We start from the raw sequence: 18,714 nt of genomic DNA on the forward strand, positions 1-18,714 counted from the left end.
GGGCACTGCCAGGCAGGAGCCAGGGGGACCGGAATGGCGCAAGGGGGGCACCAGGGTAGAGGCAGGGGGGCTGCTGTGGGGCAGGGGGTACTGGGGCAGGTGCAGGGGTCTGGCATGGGGCAGGGGGTACTGGGGCAGGGGCAGGGGGACTGGCATGGGGCAGGGGGTACTGGGGCAGGGGCAGGGGTCTGGCATGGGGCAGGGGGCATCGGGAGGGTGCAGGTGGGCTGGGCTGGAGGGCGATGCATGGGGTGAGCAGGGCGGTGCCGGCCCCCGGGGCAGGTGCAGGGGGGCCGGGGGCAGTACCGGGGACCCCGGGGCAGTACCGGCGGCGGGGGGCGGGGGGGAAGGCGGAGCGGGGCGGGGAGCGGCGGGCGGAGCACGTGGGGTGGGGCCGGGCCGGCGCGGCCCCACGTGCGCGTGACGCGGGCGGGGGCCGGGAGCGCGGCGGAGCGGCGGGGAGCGGCGCGGGGCCATGCAGCCCCCGGCGGCCTCCCCCGGCCCCGCCGCCCCGGCGGGAGCCGAGCTGCTGCGGTGGCAGTGGCGGGAGGTGCAGGCGCCCTGCCTGGTGGCCGCCTGGATCCTGGTGGCCAGCCTGGCCAAGATCGGTGAGTGTCCCCCCCGTGTCGTGTCGTGTGTCGTACCCCCCCCCCGCCCCGGTTGCCCGGGGCTCCGGGAGCAGCTGCGCCCACCCCCGGGGCACGCAGGGTGGGATGTGGCATCCTCGGGGGGCGCAGGGGGTAGCTGGGGCGAGGGGTGCCACCGCACAGCAGGACACGGGTCATGGGGACGAATGGCCAGAGCCCGGCTGGTCACCATCCTCAGCTGGGCTGCGGTGGCCCGGCACGACCACGCGCCGCATCCTCCATCCCCTTCCGTGGGACGGTGAGTGGTGACGAGGTGAAGGTACAGCCCGAGGGACAACGCGGAGGCTCGGGGCCCGTTTTCCTTGCGAGGGATGGATGGGTGGGCGCAGAGGAGGGAGGGTTCTGGAGGAGAAGAGGTGCCCGAAAGGACGTCCCATGCACCAAAGGCTGGCGCAGCACATGCCGTCGGCAGGGCCCGAAGCCATTCGATCCCCCCAGCTCCAGGAAGGGCTCGGTGGTACCGGCGTTGGCAAGATGTGGCCCTGACAGCCTGGGTGTGGGTCTGTGCCTGTGGACCCCTCCGGTGGGTCGCTCTGGATCCGCATGGCCTCGGGCTCTCGTGCTCCCCAGCACACGACCGCACAGCCGGGAGGAGGCTCCGCTGCGGGAGGCTGCGTGGGAAGGTGCGAGGAGGATGTGTGTGATCTGCCGCAGGGCTCTGCCCCCCACCGGCGCCCTGGGTGCTGGGGACGGGACACCCGCGTGTGGGTGCTGAGCAGGGTCCCTAGAAGGCTGGTCCCCCATAGTGTCCCTGCCTGCTGTGCTGGGCCCAGGGGACGAGACCGTGACCTTGAGGCAGGGTTCCTCCTTGGGGGCCCCCACTGTGGGCACAGCCCTCACGGCAGGGGTGCAGGCACCCTCTTAGTTTGGAACTGGCTCAAGAAACACAGGTTCGGAGTCTCTGAGCAGCCAGGGACTAGCAGCAGCTCTCAGTACTCAGGGGAGAGCTACAGCTGTGACCACCAGCTGGCCTCTGCCTGTCCCAAGCATCATCAGAACCACTGCCATGGACCTTGCGCTCCTCTCCTTCCTTGTCTTCTCGCAAGGGAGACCTAAAGCATCGCGAGGAATGAATTAAAGGGCGTCGTGAGCTTAAAAATACAACCCTCTGTCTGCAGCTGTGCCACTTCCAGCTGCCTAGCACGTCCCTCCTACCTGCAGAAGATCAGAGAGATGATTCCTTTCCCTGGCTCTTATTTTATTCTCTTAAACGTCTCTGTGGAGCTGCTCCCTGTCTGGGTTTCCCTTGACATGCTCCCCTCACCACCCTTGCCTTTGCCCCAGCAGTGCCGGCGGGTGCAGGGGGGCCTGAGCTGGGGTCATTCCCAAGCCCACAGCCCTGCCACGTTCTTCCAGGCCTGAGGTGAGCTGATGGCCACTCTCCCTCTCCATCTGGGAGACGCAACCCTGATGGTCGGTAGCTCCGGGCTGCCTGGCTCAGCGCATCCGACGTGTCCGATGGATTTTCAGAGCCTGGAGCCAGGAGCAACACCCAGACCTGGAGTCAGGGCTGTGGGCAGCACCCTGGCAGAGGTGTCCCCCGAGGTGGCATGCGACTTCATGCATGCACAGGAGCCCACAGAGGAGATGGAGCTGGGGGCGGAGGATGTTGGGGAGTGGAGGGGACAGCGTCGGCTGCGGTGGCCGTGGACGCTGGGCGCAGACTGACGCAGAGGAACCGTTGCAGTTGCGGCGCTGGGCTGCCAGCTCACAGCCCTGTGACTGCAGGGGAGGAAGCGGCCCCATGCCTGGGCGATGGGGAAATGACACTGCAGGCTCTGTTCTTGGAGGCGGTCACGATGCCAGGGTGCCCCGAGCCAGCAAACAACCGGGGCGGGGAAAAAACTGACTTGGGTGTTGCCTTCCTGCACAGCAAGGCATCATCCGGGCTTTGCTGCCTTTTCCATACTTGGGCAGAGCACAGATCTGCTTGAATGGGACGTGGGGAAGAGGCAAGTGATGAGCATTGCCCCATGGGCAGGGGTTTGCCAGCAGATGGATGTTTTTCCACCCAGCAGCATCCCCATGGGTCACAACCTTCTGTTCTTGCACCGTCACCTCTGTCCCCAGCTGCCTGTCTCTTGGTTTAGGTGTTTCACCGTTTCCCAACCACTGGAGGAGCGGAGCAGGTTTTGGCCCTGAGTCCTCCCAATGGCAAATCCTGTATTATGGATGCCTGAGTGTGGATTATGGCTCTGAAGTTAATTCACATGTGGCTAAGTTACTGTTGCTGTGGGAACCTTTAATGCTGAAATCCTTGACTAGCATGTGTAAAATTAGAGCTTGTTCCACCCATCCCCACTGGCTACTCCCTGCGGCACAGAGGAGCTCGTGTGCTGCCATTTGCTCGGGAGGGTAGCAGCATCTCCGCTCAGCCAGGAGATTTTTGGACAAGCAGGGTCTTTCCCATTGATGCTGCTCCCTTCTTTGCCCAAGTTTTTGGCTCAGGGGAATGAATGACGGATGACAGCCAGGAACCATGTCCCCATGGCATCTCTGTGGGCTCTCCTGGGTCTCTCCAGCCAGCCAGGGCATCTCTCTGCAGTATGGGGAGTGCAGATGGGTTGACGGAGCGGGGATCTTGGCAGTGCTCCCGAGCATGCAGAAAGGGGCTGGACGCCTCGTTCCCTTCTTGAAAACTTCAGAGCTTTGTTCCCGTGGGTGGGAAGTGGTTTCGCAGCCTACCGCAGGCACTGAGCGAGCGCTGTTCGCCCACCGGCACTGCCTTCGCCGAGCTCGCGTGGGGTGAACAGGGCTCTGCTGCGGCTTGTGCGGTCATTTAGCAGGAATTCGGCTGGGCCAGAGCTCAGTCAGCCCCCCTCCGGGCTGTGGGTTTGCTTGGAGGGCTGTAGCAGCCATATCACCACTGCTTCCGTGGCTGAATTGCAGCCGCTGGCAGCGAGCGGAGGTGGCTGGAGGTGAGGGTGGATGCCCTGGGCTCGGTGGCTGGAGGTGAGGGTGGATGCCCTGGGCTCTGTGGCTGGGGCACTTGGCTGCAGAGCTATGGCAGAAGCTTGGCCCTGGGTGCTCTGCAGCTCTTTTCCCTTGAGGTGGTTGGTGATGGAGCTGCAGATCACACCAGCCCGGTGCTTGCCGCTCTGCCCTTGCTGGCTGTGGCAGTGTTCCCGGCATGTTATGCCAGGGGAGCAGTGCCGGGGTTGGCCAAGATGACATGGACAGGGCTTACTGTGCCAAGGAGCAGCGCAGGTTGCTGTGAGAGTCTCAATAAGAGGAAAAGTGACCCCCTTAGCCTGCATGTTCAGTGGTGGGCTCAAAGATGTTGTCTCTGGTTAGGGATTGGATCTTTGACATTGAATTATTTGCTCTAATTCAGTGCTCAGCTGCAGTGAAGGAAAGCAAATTAACTAAGAGGTGTTAGGAAAGGAGAAAGGGAGAACATCAGGAGGCTACGACCTCAGTTCTCGGGGTGTCCGCATCTCAGGGACACTGGTACACATCCCAGAAAGGATAGAGCAGGACTGGGACAGGTTCAGAGGAGAATGACAAGGGCAGAGAGACATGGAAACCTACTGATGAAGCACTGCCTGTTCCTGGGCTTCTCTCCAGGTCACGCCACTGAAGACAGGACCCTGGGCTAGGCAGACCTTATGGTCTGTCCACGGCGGTTCCTAAGGAGGGAAGAAGCCAAGTGACCTAGGGTTGATGTGTGACCACAGCGCAGCTTTCCTTCTGGTGGGATGACTTGGCACAAGCAATGGGCACCTTTAATCCAGCTAAAGGGCTTTAGGGACTGGGTTTTGGGTTGGCCGCAGGGGTGGGCTTGCAGCCAAGTGATGGCTCAGAGGCTGCCCTCATGTCCCTTGTACCTGCTGGGTGCTCAAGGGCAGAGGTGGCTCTGGAAGTGCCTGGAGGAACCCACTCCCCAGGAGAAGGTTTCTTCATCTGATGGTCATGTCATGCAGAGCTGGGCTGGATGTCACAAGCGATGGCAGAACTCAATGATGCGAGGGCAAAACCGCTGTGACCCTCGACAACCTTTCCCCAAGCACTGCCCTTTGGGGGTAGCAAAAATACAGCACCCTGCGCTAGGAAGGAGAAATCCGCAGGGATGGGGCGTTGCCCACCTGGAAGTTGGAATGATTTGGGATTACACAGGACACTCTGGCCTTGGGGACAAGGCTGCCTGGAGGAGCGATTCCCCTGTGCTGGCTGGCGTGACGTCCCGCTGGCTTGTGCCTAAGCTGCAGGCTCACTGCCACATTGCTGATGGATCAATACCAGGGCACACTCTGCTTGCTTTAAAAAAATAAATCCTGTTCCACGGCAGTTTAAGATTTGGTCCAAACCTCTCATGGAATACACTGATTATTCAAAGCATCTCTAAATCTGCAGCTCCCGTGTGCCTGTTTTTTGCATGCAGGTAGGTTAGCTGGTGCTAAGGAAGGTTGTGCTCTGGCACAGAGACTGTCTGACTGGCTTGTGCTGCAGTGGTTTGCATGCTGCTCTGTCTGCTTGCTCAGATGGCTGCAAACAAGGTCACCCCATCACCAGGGCTGAGTGTCCTCGTCTCTGAGTGGGGTAACGTGTCCCAGTGAACCAGGATGCCTTGTCTCAAACAGTAGCCAGCATTGCTTGTGATGCTGTGAATGTGCTTGCTGGCTGCTTTTATCCTTTAAGTGCAGATACCAGAGGCCAAGAAAAGCAAAATAGCTAGCTGCTTAGCTTATTAAACAGTGGCTGAGGAGGAGATGGAGATTGCAAAGAGTCAGGGACTTGAAATCCTGATCTGGGAGCTAGCTGGAAGGTCTTCTGCACACACATGGCCATGAAGCAGCCTTAGATGCTCCCTTGTCCTCCCCAGGGTCCATTGTGCATCAGCCAACCCTTCTGTGGAGTTTGTGGATCTGGGATGCTCTGTCCCTGTGCCTGTTTGGCTGATGCTCTCATTCTTCCTTTCCTTCTAGTTTTCCACCTGTCAAGGAAGGTGACGTCCATCGTCCCGGAGAGCTGCCTCCTCATCCTGCTGGGGCTGGGCCTGGGAGGCATCGTGTTGGCTGTGGCGAAGAAAGCCGAGTACCAGCTGGAGCCCAACATGTTCTTCCTCTTCCTTCTGCCCCCCATCGTCCTAGACTCGGGCTACTTCATGCCCAGCCGGCTGTTCTTTGACAACATTGGTGCCATCCTCACCTACGCGGTGGTGGGCACGCTCTGGAACTCCTTCACCACTGGCGCTGCGCTCTGGGGGCTGCACCGAGCCGGGCTCATGGGTGGGTGCGCAGGGCTGCCCAGCTTGGGCCACATCCCCAGAAGATGGGTTGGAGGTGCAAAGCATCCCCAAGTTCAGAGCCCACTGCCCGGCCCTGCCATGGATTCACAGGAATTATAGCAGTAGTGGGCTCCTGGCATCCTGGGAACAGTGCTCTGGCAGGACCGTCAAGCATTCAGGACAAACGGGCCCTGCTTGGCACTGGGCTGACTCACGTCTTTGCTATTTTTGTCACTGACCTTGGCTAGGTTTGCTGGCTTGCTGCCATGTTCCCCGTCCTTGGCTGGAGCCACTGGCCCTGGCTGGTCTGAGCTGTGTTTTTAGCTCTCCTGAGCCCTGAGGAACCACTTGATGCCTGGACCTGAGGTGGGGCTGCTAAGCCTCCTTCGGTGCATACCTGCCAGAGGGGCCGTGATGCACCTGGGTGCCAAGGGGGACGTCCAAGCCCTGCTCCCCTCATGTTGCAGCAAGGGTGTGCTGAGCCCTGCTTTGCCTGGGGGACCCCAGAGGTCTGGGAGCACTCCCAGGCTCAGCCCATTGCACTCCAAGTTGGGATGCTGTAGCCAAGTCACCGGGGCTAGATGAGGGACAGGCTTGTTTCAGCCCAGTGAGAGAGGCTCTGGGGCAGACAGTCTGCCTGAGCTTGGTCCTTCTGTCCTAGCAGATCCAGGCGTTGAAGCTGGGCTGATGGATTTCCTGCTCTTCGGCAGCCTCATCTCAGCTGTGGACCCCGTGGCAGTGCTGGCCGTCTTTGAAGAGGTCCATGTAAATGAGACCCTCTTCATCATCGTGTTTGGCGAGTCTCTCCTGAATGATGCTGTCACCGTGGTGAGTTGGAGCTTGGGGGACCCTAATGTGGAGCCCGACGTGGGCCAGGGCACTGGAGTCCCCCAGGATGGGCAGAGGATGCAGGTGACATCCCCAGGTCGGAGGCAGACCCATGCCATGCTCTCTTGGTCTTTCCTCTCTCCTGGCCCTGGGGGACTTTGCCTGCCGAGATGAGCTGTGTCACCTGGCAGATTTGGGGCAGGCGATGCCTCTTCTGCAGGGTCCATCCTGCCCGCAGGTGCTGCCCCTCTCAAGGCAGGGCACTTCCCTGCCTTCCCCAAGGGATTTGCCTTGCCTGCAGGTGCTGTACAAGGTCTTCAACTCTTTTGTGGAGCTGGGCCCAGCACACATCCATGCCACTGACTATGTGAAGGGGGTAGGTGAGTATGTGCCCCACCAGCCCCTCCACCTCTTCCTCCCGTATGGAAGTGTGGGGGGCAAGCACGGATGCCGTTGTGCAGTGGGGTGGGCACTGAGCACCACAGCTCTGTCACCTCCATCCCAGTGGTCACGTGCCAGCCATCATCATGGGGTGCTTTGGTGGGGACCCCCATGGGAGCATGGGGCTTGGCCAGCTCAGCATGGTATGGCCGCGGGGCACAAGAGCTGGGCTTGCTTGCTTATGGTGCAAATGAGTCTTGTCCCCCCACCAGCCTCCTTCTTCCTGGTGAGCCTTGGGGGCACGGCCGTGGGGCTGCTCTTTGCCTTTCTCCTGGCCCTGATCACGCGGTTCACCAAGCGTGTGCGCATCATTGAGCCACTCTTCGTCTTCCTCTTGGCCTATGTTGCATACCTTGCTGCTGAGATGGTCTCGCTTTCCTCCATCCTGGCGTGAGTACTGGGGTGTCCCCCGGTGGGGTCTGGGAAATCAGAGGTGCATTGCTGAGCATCAAGAGGAGGCGAGCAGACCCACTCCTCATCCCGCTATAGGGTCATGCCAGCTCGTTCTGCCCCTCCGCAGAGTCACCTTCTGTGGGATCTGCTGCAAGAAGTACGTGGAAGCCAACATCTCCCAGAAATCCCGCACCACGGTCAAGTACACCATGAAGACCCTGGCCAGCAGCTCAGAGACCATCATCTTCATGTTTCTGGGCATCTCGGCTGTGGACACCTCCAAGTGGGCATGGGACACAGCACTGGTGCTGGGCACCCTGCTCTTTATCCTGCTCTTCAGAGCTGTGGGTCAGTCTGCCCCACTGTGCTTCTGGCCAGTAGCACCCAGCCCTTTTCATGCCAAAAAGCGGTATCCCCCAAGAAAGGCTGGGGCAGCTCCTGGCTGGGGTTTTGCCTTGTCTCCAGGAGCAGGCCGGCCGCTGCGAGCATCCCACGCTCTCCTTCTACTTCTTCCCTAGGCGTTGTCCTCCAGACCTGTGTGCTCAACCACTTCCGCCTCATCCCCCTGGACAGGATTGACCAGGTCGTCATGTCATATGGTGGCCTCCGGGGGGCCGTGGCCTTTGCCCTGGTCATCCTGCTGGACAGGACAAAGGTGAAAGCCAAGGACTACTTTGTGGCAACAACCATCGTGGTGGTGTTCTTCACTGTCATTGTGCAGGTGAGGATGGGCACCATGCCCTCCTCCAGTGCTGCCTTCTTGCCCCAGAGCTGGCCTTGGGGGCCAGGCGAGTGCTTGGGGACATGTGCTTGGGGCAAGTACCTCTTTTCAAGTGACCTTTGGTCCTCAGTGCCTCCTGGCACCCCATCCATCACCAAAACCGCCGCGGCATCTGTCACGATGGTGGGGCCATGGCCCACGTTGTTTCCCTGTTGGCCTCTTGTTCTGGGACTGGCTCCAAGAGAAGCAACGGCATGTGCCTGGCCAGGCTGTTCTCTTTACAAAGCTGCTGATGGCCCCTGGCTCTGGGCTACCTGTCCCCCAGGAAGGGTAGCCGCACAGCAGATGGATGCAAGCCTAGGGGAGGGGGAACTTGGGGGGTATGACATGGTCGCTGCCTGTTGGGACACAGGACCATCGCCCAGGTCCTGGAGGCAGGGGGTTGGGTTGGTAGGGGCACACACGGCTGGCACAGCTGCTGTCCCCGGTCACTTCGTGCTGCTTCTGCTCCCCGTGCCCCAGCCACGCACCCTCTCGCCCTCCCAGTCTTTCCCTTGCCTTCTCCTGCTGTTCCAGGGCCTCACTATCAAACCCCTGGTGACATGGCTGAAGGTGAAGCGCAGTGACCACCACAAGCCCACGCTGAACGAGGAGCTGCATGAGCACGTAGGTGCTGGTGCTGGAGACTGCCTGGCTCCCTGCACCGCTGGGGCTGGGTGAGGGCAATGCACGGTCTCAGCACCCCCAGGGGCACCCGCAGCCTTGCCACCACTCTCACCCTCTTCTCCTCACTCAAGGCCTTTGACCACATCCTGGCAGCGGTGGAGGACATCGTGGGGCACCATGGCTACCATTACTGGCGGGACAAGTGAGTGTCTTAGCCAGGATCCTCTGCCAGCCATCAGGTGGATGGGGGTGCATGCCAGCCATGGGGACATTGCAGGGTCCCCGCTGGAGGACACCCCTGCTGTAGGCACAGCAGCAGGACCAGGAAGGCTGTATGTCCATCAGTCCATCTGGAAAGGGACCATCTGGCTGCTGTTGTGCAGCAGACTGAGGTCCCAAAGCATCCCAGAGATCGGGTGGGTGTAGCTGGGAATGCTGTGAGAGCTGGCATTGCTTGCCCATGCCGGAGTGGCTGGAGGGCCATGGGGTGTCCATGGTGGTGGTGATGGCCCTATGCCTCCCCACAGACGGAGCTGCGCTGAGCGCTGAGGAGGGAACAGCCCTGTTAAAGCCTAGGCAGTGTTTATCTGCAGCACTGTGACAGGAAAAGGATGCGAAAAGCCTGTTTCCTGGAGGGGAAGCGCTCCAGCAGGGCAGCCACACCAGCCCCAGTCCCGTTCCCATCGCCTCCCACAGAAGCACCGGTCTCTGGCTTCCCCTTGGGCAGGGACGAAGGGTCAGCATGTCCCCTCCCCTCCTGCTCTCGCTGGCAGCATGTCCCTGGGCACAGCCAGGTCCTGCATGCCCAGCCTGCTTTCGCCACGCTTTGGACACTCTCAACCTTGCGTGGGCAGGGGGTCCCTGGCCGTGGTACCCTGGGAGCTAAACCGCCCGTGTCTTCATCTTGTGGCAGGTGGGAACAGTTCGACAAGAAGTACCTGAGCCAGCTCCTGATGCGGAAATCTGCCTACAGGCTGCGGGACGAGATCTGGGACGTCTACTACAAGCTGAACATCCGTGATGCTATCAGCTTTGTTGACCAGGTAGGGGCATGAGAGCTGGGCAGCAGGATGGCCCCGATGGGAGCCAGCTGGCCTGGGGTGGCGGTCCCCACCATATATGGCCACACGTGTACCCTCTGGCCAGGCAGTGGGGACCCCCGAGCCCAGCTGGGTCCTTGCTGCCCTGATGCCAGCCTTGCCCTCCCACCTCCCAGGGTGGCCACGTGCTCTCAGCTGCCAAGCTGGCACTGCCCTCCATGCCCAGCCGCACGTCCATGTCGGAGTCGTCGGTCACAAACCTCCTGTGAGTATGAGCATCCCCTGGGCATACCTTGCTAGACCCCCCCGCAGCTGCCCTCTTCCCTGGGGCTGGGTTGTGCCGGGGCTGGCAGGGGGCTGGCAGGATACAGGCACGGAGCCCAGCTCTGCCATCTCCATCTCCACCTCCCTCCATCTCCATCTCCCCGCCAGGAGGGAGAGCGGGAGTGGTGCATGCCTGGACCTGCAGGTGATTGACACAGTGCGGAGCCGCCGGGACAAGGAGGATGCTGCCATGCACCATGTGCTGCGAGGGAGCCTCTACAAGCCCCGCCGGCGGGTGAGCACTCCCTGGCCGTGGTGTGCGGCTGACCCTGAGGGCAGCAGCACCCGCGAGAGGAGCAGGGATGGAGGATGCTCTGTGGGGCCAGCTGCTCACCCTCTGTCTCTTTGCCTCTCCCTCGGCCAGTACAAGGCCAGCTACAGCCGTCACTTCATCTCTCCAGATAAACAAGAGCGCCAAGATAAAGAAATCTTCCGGCAGAACATGAAGAGGCGGCTGGAGACCTTCAAGTCCACAAAGCACAATGTCTGCTCCTCCAAGAACAAGGCCAGGCTGAAGGAAAAGGGCAGGAAAAAGGCAAGCACTCCCCAACCTCCTGATCATTTCCTAGCTCTGAGATTTGGCCTCCCCCAGGATGCAGAGAGTGAAGTCCTTTGGGGTGTAGGTGAGGTGCTGCAGGGCATCAGCAGCTCCAGAGCCAGCAGGGAAAGCAGCTCATCTCAGTCCTGCGTGTGCTGTGTGTGAGCTCATGGATGTCGCATGTCCACGTGTCCCCACGACTCCAGCACTGCCATGGAGTGGCTCTTCCCTAGGCAAAGCAGTCCCAAGCCCTGGAGGAGCCCCACGTTTGTTTTCCAAGAGCACTCAGCATAAAGTAGCCTGAACATCGGTGCAGATCCAGGCTCAGAAGTGTGGCAGTGCACGTTAAATTGAGCCTTAGGTGTCTTCTCTCATCTGGAGACTTTTGAAGCCATTGCAGCTGAGCTGTTTGTTGTAGGGCCATGAAGACACAATGCCTGAGGACTAGGAACCACTGACTGCCAGCTGCCATCTAGCTGGGGTGGGAATCTGCGTCCCCGGGGTTACCCTGGCTTGCAGGGCCACCTGGGTTGGGATTAGGGGTTTGCACGGGGCAGGTCCCAGCTGGTCCCTCTTCCTTTGCAGAAGAACATCTCTCTGACCAGAGAGGCACCCAATGGGAAGACGCACAGAAATGTCCCCTGGCAGGAGGCAGGTAAGGCCAGTGGCAGGTGAGGTTTGCAGGTCCTGGCAAGGGGACATGGTGGGGTGGGATGAGAGCAGCCTGCTGTGCCTGCCTGCTGCCAGCTTGGTGGCATGACAGCACCCAGGGTTGTGCTAGCACCAAGTCCTTCTCCTGTGGGTGCAGTCCTTCCCCCACAGGGTGCCCCAACCTCCAAACCAACTCCCTCCATCTGTCTGCAGCTCCTGTCCTCGTAATGGTCAGCTCAGAAGAGGAGGAGAGCGATAGCTCGGAGACGGAGAGAGAGGACGACGAAGGGATTGTGTTCATCGCTCGAGCCACTGATGAGGTCCTACAGGGAAAGACAACTCCTGGTAGGCATCGATGCTCCCACGCCAGTGCATCTGCCATTGGGTAGCTTGTCCTTCCTCCACCTGGGGAGCAAAGTCGCCTTGGCCTGGGCAAAACCAAAGTCAGCAGAGCATGAATGGGAGGATCGCTGTTCTCTGTGGCTCTGGAGGCATGGCAAAGCCTCCCTGTAGCTCCTGCATCCCTGGGCCAGCTGGTTCTGCAATGTTTGCAGGGCCCAGAGAGAGAGCAAGAGCTGTGCAAGATCCCTCTCACTGTCCCTCCTTCTGCATCCCCAGGCAGCCTGGATGTCTGCCCCAGCCCCTGCATCATCCCGCCATCGCCCACCTTGGCAGAGAAGGAGCTGCCGTGGAAAGGAGACCAGGCTGATCTGGCTGTTTATGTCTCCTCGGAGACCACCAAAATTGTGCCAGTGGATATGCAGAAGGCGTGGAACCAAAGCATCTCCTCCCTGGAGAGCATCGCTTCCCCCCCAGGCATCGAGAGCGGACCTCAGCACAGGAGATTCGCCTGCCCTGTGCTGGAGGAACAACCCCAGTCTGCGAGCCAGGTGATGCCGGAGCAGGGCTCCTGCTTCCAGTTCCCCAGCCACGTCTCTAAGAGCGGCCGGTCGCAGAGTGACAGCAGCCCGGATGGCGCTGAGCAGCAGGAGCTGCAGCCTTTGATGGCCACAGAGGAGCAGGGCAGGATGCTGCCTGCCACGGAGCCCAGATGGCTGATGTTCAACAGAGCAAGCCACCTCTGAGGCAGACTGTGGATGGGAAAGGGGCTGGGGGCTGCGGACGGGCTGCGACCCGCTGACTGCTCTGCTGTCTTGCATTATAAAGCTTGTGTGTGTCTCCGTAAACTCCAGGAGTGGCAGGAGAGCCCAGTACTCCTCCCAGAGCTGGACTCCAGGGTGGGCTTTGCCCATACACCTAATGATGCAAAACTGGTCAATAACTGGGCTTCATGCTGCAACAGCAGGTACCAACAATCCCTGTCCACCCAGGGAGGCACCGACCCCAAACCTCATTCTTCCTCTCTGGTCCCTACACATTTCTGGAGCTGGGAGGCCAGAGATGTTCCTCCCAGGGCTGGGATCCCAGCCAGACTCCATCCCATCATGGCTGTGCTGCCCTGAGGTGTGGAGGTGCTGGTTAACGGGCCGTGGCTGCTTGCGGGTGTAGGAGCATGAGCTGATCTCCAGCCTGGCTGTGAGTAGGAGACCTCTGTGGAGAGGGCTGGGAGTGACGGCTGGTGCACGAGAGCCCATCCACACACAGCAACCGAGCCATTGCCTTCAAGGTGGTTACAGTGCTGGTTCCTCACAGCATGCATGGAGCAAAGCCACGAGGCCAGAGGTGGGCTCCTTGCCACGGCAGTTCTGCATTCCCTGGGTTATGGAGGTACCACAGAGGCAAGGCCGTGACCTTCTCAGGACTGGGAGCAGCGCTCCTAGGGTTTGGCTCCACCAGGAGCCGGACTAGTGAACCTGTATGCACAGGGACTCCTCTAGCAACCAACCTGCTGTGCCAGCCTCACGCCTGTTGTCTGGATGTATCCCCAATAGCTGTGGTTTTCAGCTGTCTGGCTTTGCTAGGAGGCAGGTGCCCTGCACAGCATCCTTGGCGTTCATCCTGCCCACGTCCCAGTCCCTCCAGTTGCCTGGGGCCCATCAGCTGGGAGGGCTGGTCATGGTGCACGGAGCGGAGCGAGCAGCAGGTATGAAGAAGGTACATGAGGAACAGGGGTCATGGGCGAGAGCCTAGTGCATCTTCAAAGGTCTGTCCCCACCACCTGCCATCCAGCTATCCCTGGTCCTTCCTGAGAGGGTGGTGGGACCCGGTGGCAATGGCCCACACAGTGAATTATTCCTGGTGTGACCCCAAGGGCCGAGAATTGCTGCCCAAGAACTGCTCTGCATGCAACAGCTTGGCATGGCAGCTGGGCGCGGGCAATGTGGGAGGGTTGGGGATGCTTCTCTTGGGGAAGAATGGGGCCTCGGGCTCTTAATGCCCCAAAGCAGGTAATTAATTGTCTATTCCAGTATGTGGGCATGCTGAGACAGCGGGTGTCAAGGGGACACTTAGATGCACTGGGTGAGTGAGCCCAATGTGGGGCAAGCGAGCTGACGGTGCCCCCCGGTACTGTTAGCAAGGCTCAGCAAAGGCTGTTCTGCTCTGTACCTGTTCCACCAGATGAGCATGAGGTTTTTAAAAGGTTTTTATATAGTTTTGCATTTCTGGTATGCCTTATTCTGGTTTTGATTTCTGATACTGGGCCATACTAAATCTCTAGCTGGGTCAGTGTTTTCTGTAGCCATGGGCACCACAAATGACTCAAGACTTAATATGTTATTTGCAAGAATATTGTTTTAATGTGAAAATATATGCAGAGTATTTTGTAATGTTCAATAAATCAGAGTTGGAGCAGATGTCGCGGTGTGGTCTCTGCTCTCTGGGAACTTCTGCACATCCTGGTTCCTGCAACTCCTGGTTCAGTTCTCCCTCACAGGCACCATGTCCCTGTGTGTCTCTGCTCTTCTCCACCCAAGGCCACAGCCCCCTTCTCAGACTCGATGTGCCTAACTGGATTTCCTATTTTCAATAATGTTTGCGGAAAATATGAAATTCTTTCCGAAGAGAAGCTTGCCTGCAGCTGTCATTAGGCCATGCTGCGGTGAGCAGCCAGCAAGAGGCCACCAGGCAGCCGGGCCCTTGCTGCCCGGTGTCATGGCTGCCTGCACAGCAGCCGAATGCTGCGAGCCCAGATCTTCCCATGTCCGTGCTTCCTCTCTCTTTGCCAGAAATATGGTTCAAAGGCATCTGTTTCAGGGTATTCTGGGTCACAGGAACCTCCCTGCATTGGTGTGTTCTGGCTTTGCTCTTCCCTTGATCTGCTGGCTCTGCTTCTCCTAAAGGAGAGTAAATGGGGTTTACTTGATTCACAAGATAGATGTTTGGCTTGTATTCAGCCTGGCATCTACTGTCACCTCTAGGTCCTTTTTGGCAGCGTCCCTGTATAGCTCCTAGCCCTGAGAGCTTTGCACTGGTCCCTGCGGAAGCTCTTGCTCCTCCTGATGTTTCCCATCTGCCTCACATCCCACTGGCCAGCAATGCTGGCCGAGCTGTGCTCTGCGTGCTGGACCGCAGTGCCAGCGTTTCCTGCAGACACGATCACCTTGGCGGTGCACCAGGTTGCGTGGGCCAGGTTGTCTTCCTGGAATTGGTCGGTCTGCAGCATTCAGGTCCTCAGAGGAGGAAAAGCAGATGTCTCGGCTTTGGGAAATGCTGAGGCTGGTCGCTGCTGTCTCACTTGGTTATTTGAGCCTAGCAGCTAATGTGTGTGCAGGCTCTCCATGCCACCAGCCAGCAGCTGGTGAGCTTGGAGCCCCCTCCTCCCACCCTCAACCCTAGCCATGTTGTTACCAGGGATGGTGGCTCCTACTACACCCTTCTCTACAGGGTTTTATTGGTATTTATTCTCATACTCTAATCTCTGTATTTCACTTTACAGGCAGAGATAGCCAGCAGCATCCTGCCTGCACAGGACTGCTCTGACCCTTCCAGCATAGCACAAAGCTGTGTCTTTCAGCCTAAAAATACTAAAGTGCTTCAATGGAAAAACACAAGAACCAGGCCAAACCATGAACATATGTGCCCAAACCTCTGCTTCTCCAGGACAGACTAAGGCATAACCAAAGGAACTGCTTGTCAGACTGTAACCCAGAACATACAACCCTCTGCCTGTTACTATAAGCAACCCCATCCCAAAGCTGCCTGGCTATCACAGACCTGTCATTTTGCACGCAGGCTTCTCCTTAGAGCCTGCCATTAAACCTGCACATTTTTTCCATGGGGATTTACTTTCTCCAATGCTCAGGTCCTCCAGTTTCTCCATGGTACCAGAACTTGTGAAGTCAGCAGGGGTTGTAAGGCGGCTCTGGTAACAGGAACATCAGCTGGATGGAAAAGCCAAGCTCTGGGCGATGGATTGGTGTTGGCCATCTCCCAAGTCAGCTAAGCAGCAGCATTGCACAGTTGTCTTAAAATCACCACCTCGCCATTGCACTATGCATGTTGGACCATCAGGTAAATTTTAGGCTGGAAGGGGCTCAGGAGGTCTGTGGTCCAACACTGGCTCCATGCAGGGCTGGTGGCAAAGCTAGAGCAGGTAGTTCAGAGCCCTGTCCCATTGGGTTTGGAAAGTCTCCAAGGATGGAGGTGTCACCACGTCCCTGTCCTGGACCCACACCACAGCTGCACCACTCTTGCGCAGAATGATTTTCTCCTTATGCCCAGCAAGCATTTTCCCTCGTGCAGCTTGTCCCACTTGCCTCTTGCTCTTCCAAGTGTGTCTCTGAGAAGAGTTGGGCTCTGGTTTCTCTGTTTCCCCTTGTGGATAGCTCCCCTCTTTGCCTTGTCTTCCTAAAGCTGCTTCTCTCTTATCTATCTATCTATCTATCTATCTATGTCTATATCTTGTTCTGGGAAGCTCCAGATTGGAGCTGGTAGCCAGTTGTGTCTCACAGGTACCAAGTCAAGAGGAATAATAATTTCCTTGAATCTGCCAGCTTCACATTCTCCACTGCAGCAAGGGTGCTGTTGACTCACAGGCAACCTTGTGTGATTTTTCATTCTGCTCTATTTCTGGAGCACTTCTGACACCCTCACGTGATGTTTTCACAATGGCCTATACAGGCACAAACGGCGGGTAGCTAGTGAGGGGGCCCAGCTTCTTACCTCCCACTTGGCCCCAGCAAGCACAAAGCTTGGCAGAGGCTTTTGCCACGCTCACGTTTTCATGGAGAACAGCGGGAAGGCAAATGCAGGAGAGTTCAGGAGTTCAGTCTGATCGTATCTGGGTACACATATTTTGGAGACACATCAGTCCGTTCTTTGCTCCTTCCTGCTCCTGTCTGTCCAGGCATCCATCTCACCTGGATACAGCCAGACTGAACACCTCTCCTGAATTCTCCAGTGTTTGCCTTCCCGCTCTTCACATGTGAAGCAGCCATCCCTGCTCCCTGCTTTCACTGGAAGCCTCCTCTGCCTGTTGGTGGAGGGAACGATTCATTTTCACTCCAGAATTACCTCTGGAGGGGTAGATGGCAGCCCTGGTCCCAGTCTGCCCCACCGCGCTGGCTGGTGAAGTTGTGCAGAAGTTGCTTGGCTGATGGGAGGCGAGCTGGCCAGGGCTGTGCAGTGAGTGGCTGGCGACGGAGCTGGGATCAGTCAGCAGACGGGTTGGATAATGAGGAACAGATTTGCACTGGGCAGCGGTTCCCATGCTGCGTTCCAGGGCAGAGCGGCCAGGATGGGAGAGCCTTTGTGCTTCGCGCTGCACCCCTCCGGCGCGTGTCAAGCCAGCCCCTTGGCTCGCCCGTGTCTCCTCGTCGTCTGCCGGAGGTGAGTGTCCCCGGGCACCCTGCAGAGCTGGGGACCCTCTCCAGCAACTGTGCCACCCGGCAGGCTGCAGGGCTGGCAGAGAGGCTTTCCCCGCACCCTGGCTACGTAGGGGAACAAGCTGCAGCGTGGACTGGCTGAGAACAGACAAGATCAGCGGGATCTTCAGGTCAGCAGGAGCTGGGTGGGGTGATCCACCACCCCCCCCTGTGGTTCAGATTTCCCTGCTTTTGCCTGGAGGAGCAAACGCGGCTGTGGGACTCCCTGCCCTGGAGGACTGCGTGGCCAGGCTGCTGCTCCTGGTGACGCTTGCAGAACAGCCAGGATGGATGCCAACATGGTGGGGACTTTGATTTTAAGAGTATCTCAGATCCTAGAGTTGTGATCTTCCCTGCAGCCAGACAGAGCTGTTCCTCACAGCCTCAGGGAAGGCAAAGATCCCTGAAGAAGCCACCTGGGCTCCTCTCGCCTTGCCTTTTCCTGGCATCCGGTGCCACGCAGCCAGGCTGTCCTGAAGGTAAATGAAACCTGTGGTGGGTTAGTTGGGGAGGGAGGGTGCTGAGGACACTCTGGGGAGGTGGCCACCAGCCCAGTTGGTCTGGTGTACATCAGGCCACAGGTTGTCCCGAGCCTGCGGGCAGCTCATGAAGGGCTCGGAAAGGCCACAGGGTATTGGTAGAGACCAGACTCTGTGGAAGGTCTACTATATTTGTGCCTTCCTCTCTTGCAGTGATGCAAGGCAATCCCTGCCCATGCACAAGCTTTGCCTTCTGGATCCCAGCTAAGCCCATGCTGTTGAAGTCAGAGAGCCAGTTAAAGCTTTGCTTTGGCTCCTCGGCTGGCTGGGGGGCAGCTGGTTTCTGGGCTGTGCACATACCCGGGGCCTCGCTGTGTGAGGGTTCCCAGTGGTTTTTGGGCTCTGAGGCTCTCACAGGGAGCCGGATGAATTGTGGCTTCAAAGCTGCCCCGAGAACCCTCCTCTAGGCATGGCTGGTGCTGGGACCACACGAGCATCAATCGTGTAGGGGTCACGCCCTCCAGATTTCTCCTGGATGCTTAGGGTCCTGCCTGCTTTCTCAGAAAGCCCCATCTCCCAGGGCCAGGATATTCTCTTGTCTACCACATATGTGTGTGTAGATACACATGTTTTCAGTAGACATCCCTACCCTCTCCTATTTATGGAGAAAGCTGGCAAAGGCTTTGGAAAGATATGCCAGAAAGATGAAAAAAAGAAAACCACTATGAAGGCCAAGAACTATTATGTTTTCATATGCGGTGGTGCGGGGCTGGCTGATGGGAGCCGGACAGTGAAGGAGCACAAGCTTGCGTTTGCTAGGACTGAAGGACTGTTGAGCGAGCAGGTTAGCCAGGCTGCTGCTGGAGGGTTAATCGGTGACCCCTGCTAGGTTCACTCTGATCTTTGTTTTCTCCTGCTAGGGGATAGACAGAATTGTTATAAATGTTTGGGTTTTTTTTTTTCCCCTTAGCAAAAATAGGGTGTGAAGCAAACA

The 18,714-nt window shown here is 58.6% G+C and overlaps 1 protein-coding gene across 6 annotated transcripts; it reads left to right on the forward strand.

Annotated features, from left to right (window-relative positions):
- The first annotated feature begins 437 nt into the window (after positions 1-437).
- On the forward strand, positions 438-14,232 carry SLC9A5 (solute carrier family 9 member A5). 6 transcript variants are annotated; one of them, XM_075040445.1, is made up of 17 exons: positions 438-608; positions 5,573-5,875; positions 6,536-6,702; positions 7,004-7,082; positions 7,356-7,533; positions 7,664-7,884; positions 8,055-8,257; positions 8,834-8,923; positions 9,055-9,125; positions 9,504-9,659; positions 9,837-9,966; positions 10,140-10,228; positions 10,396-10,522; positions 10,652-10,822; positions 11,411-11,480; positions 11,690-11,821; positions 12,095-14,232. In XM_075040445.1, exons 1-17 carry the CDS (start codon positions 476-478, stop codon positions 12,559-12,561), a joined length of 2,787 nt encoding a protein of 928 aa, XP_074896546.1. In that variant the 5' UTR covers positions 438-475; the 3' UTR covers positions 12,562-14,232. The 6 variants fall into 6 exon arrangements, with proteins under 6 accessions (XP_074896546.1, XP_074896548.1, XP_074896547.1 ...); XM_075040447.1 differs by having other exon boundaries at positions 8,055-8,191; XM_075040446.1 differs by having other exon boundaries at positions 6,539-6,702.
- The last annotated feature ends 4,482 nt before the right edge of the window (positions 14,233-18,714 follow it).

This window comes from Buteo buteo, chromosome 11 (assembly GCF_964188355.1).
Source record: "Buteo buteo chromosome 11, bButBut1.hap1.1, whole genome shotgun sequence".
In the NCBI taxonomy this organism is placed as follows: Eukaryota; Metazoa; Chordata; class Aves; order Accipitriformes; family Accipitridae; genus Buteo; species Buteo buteo.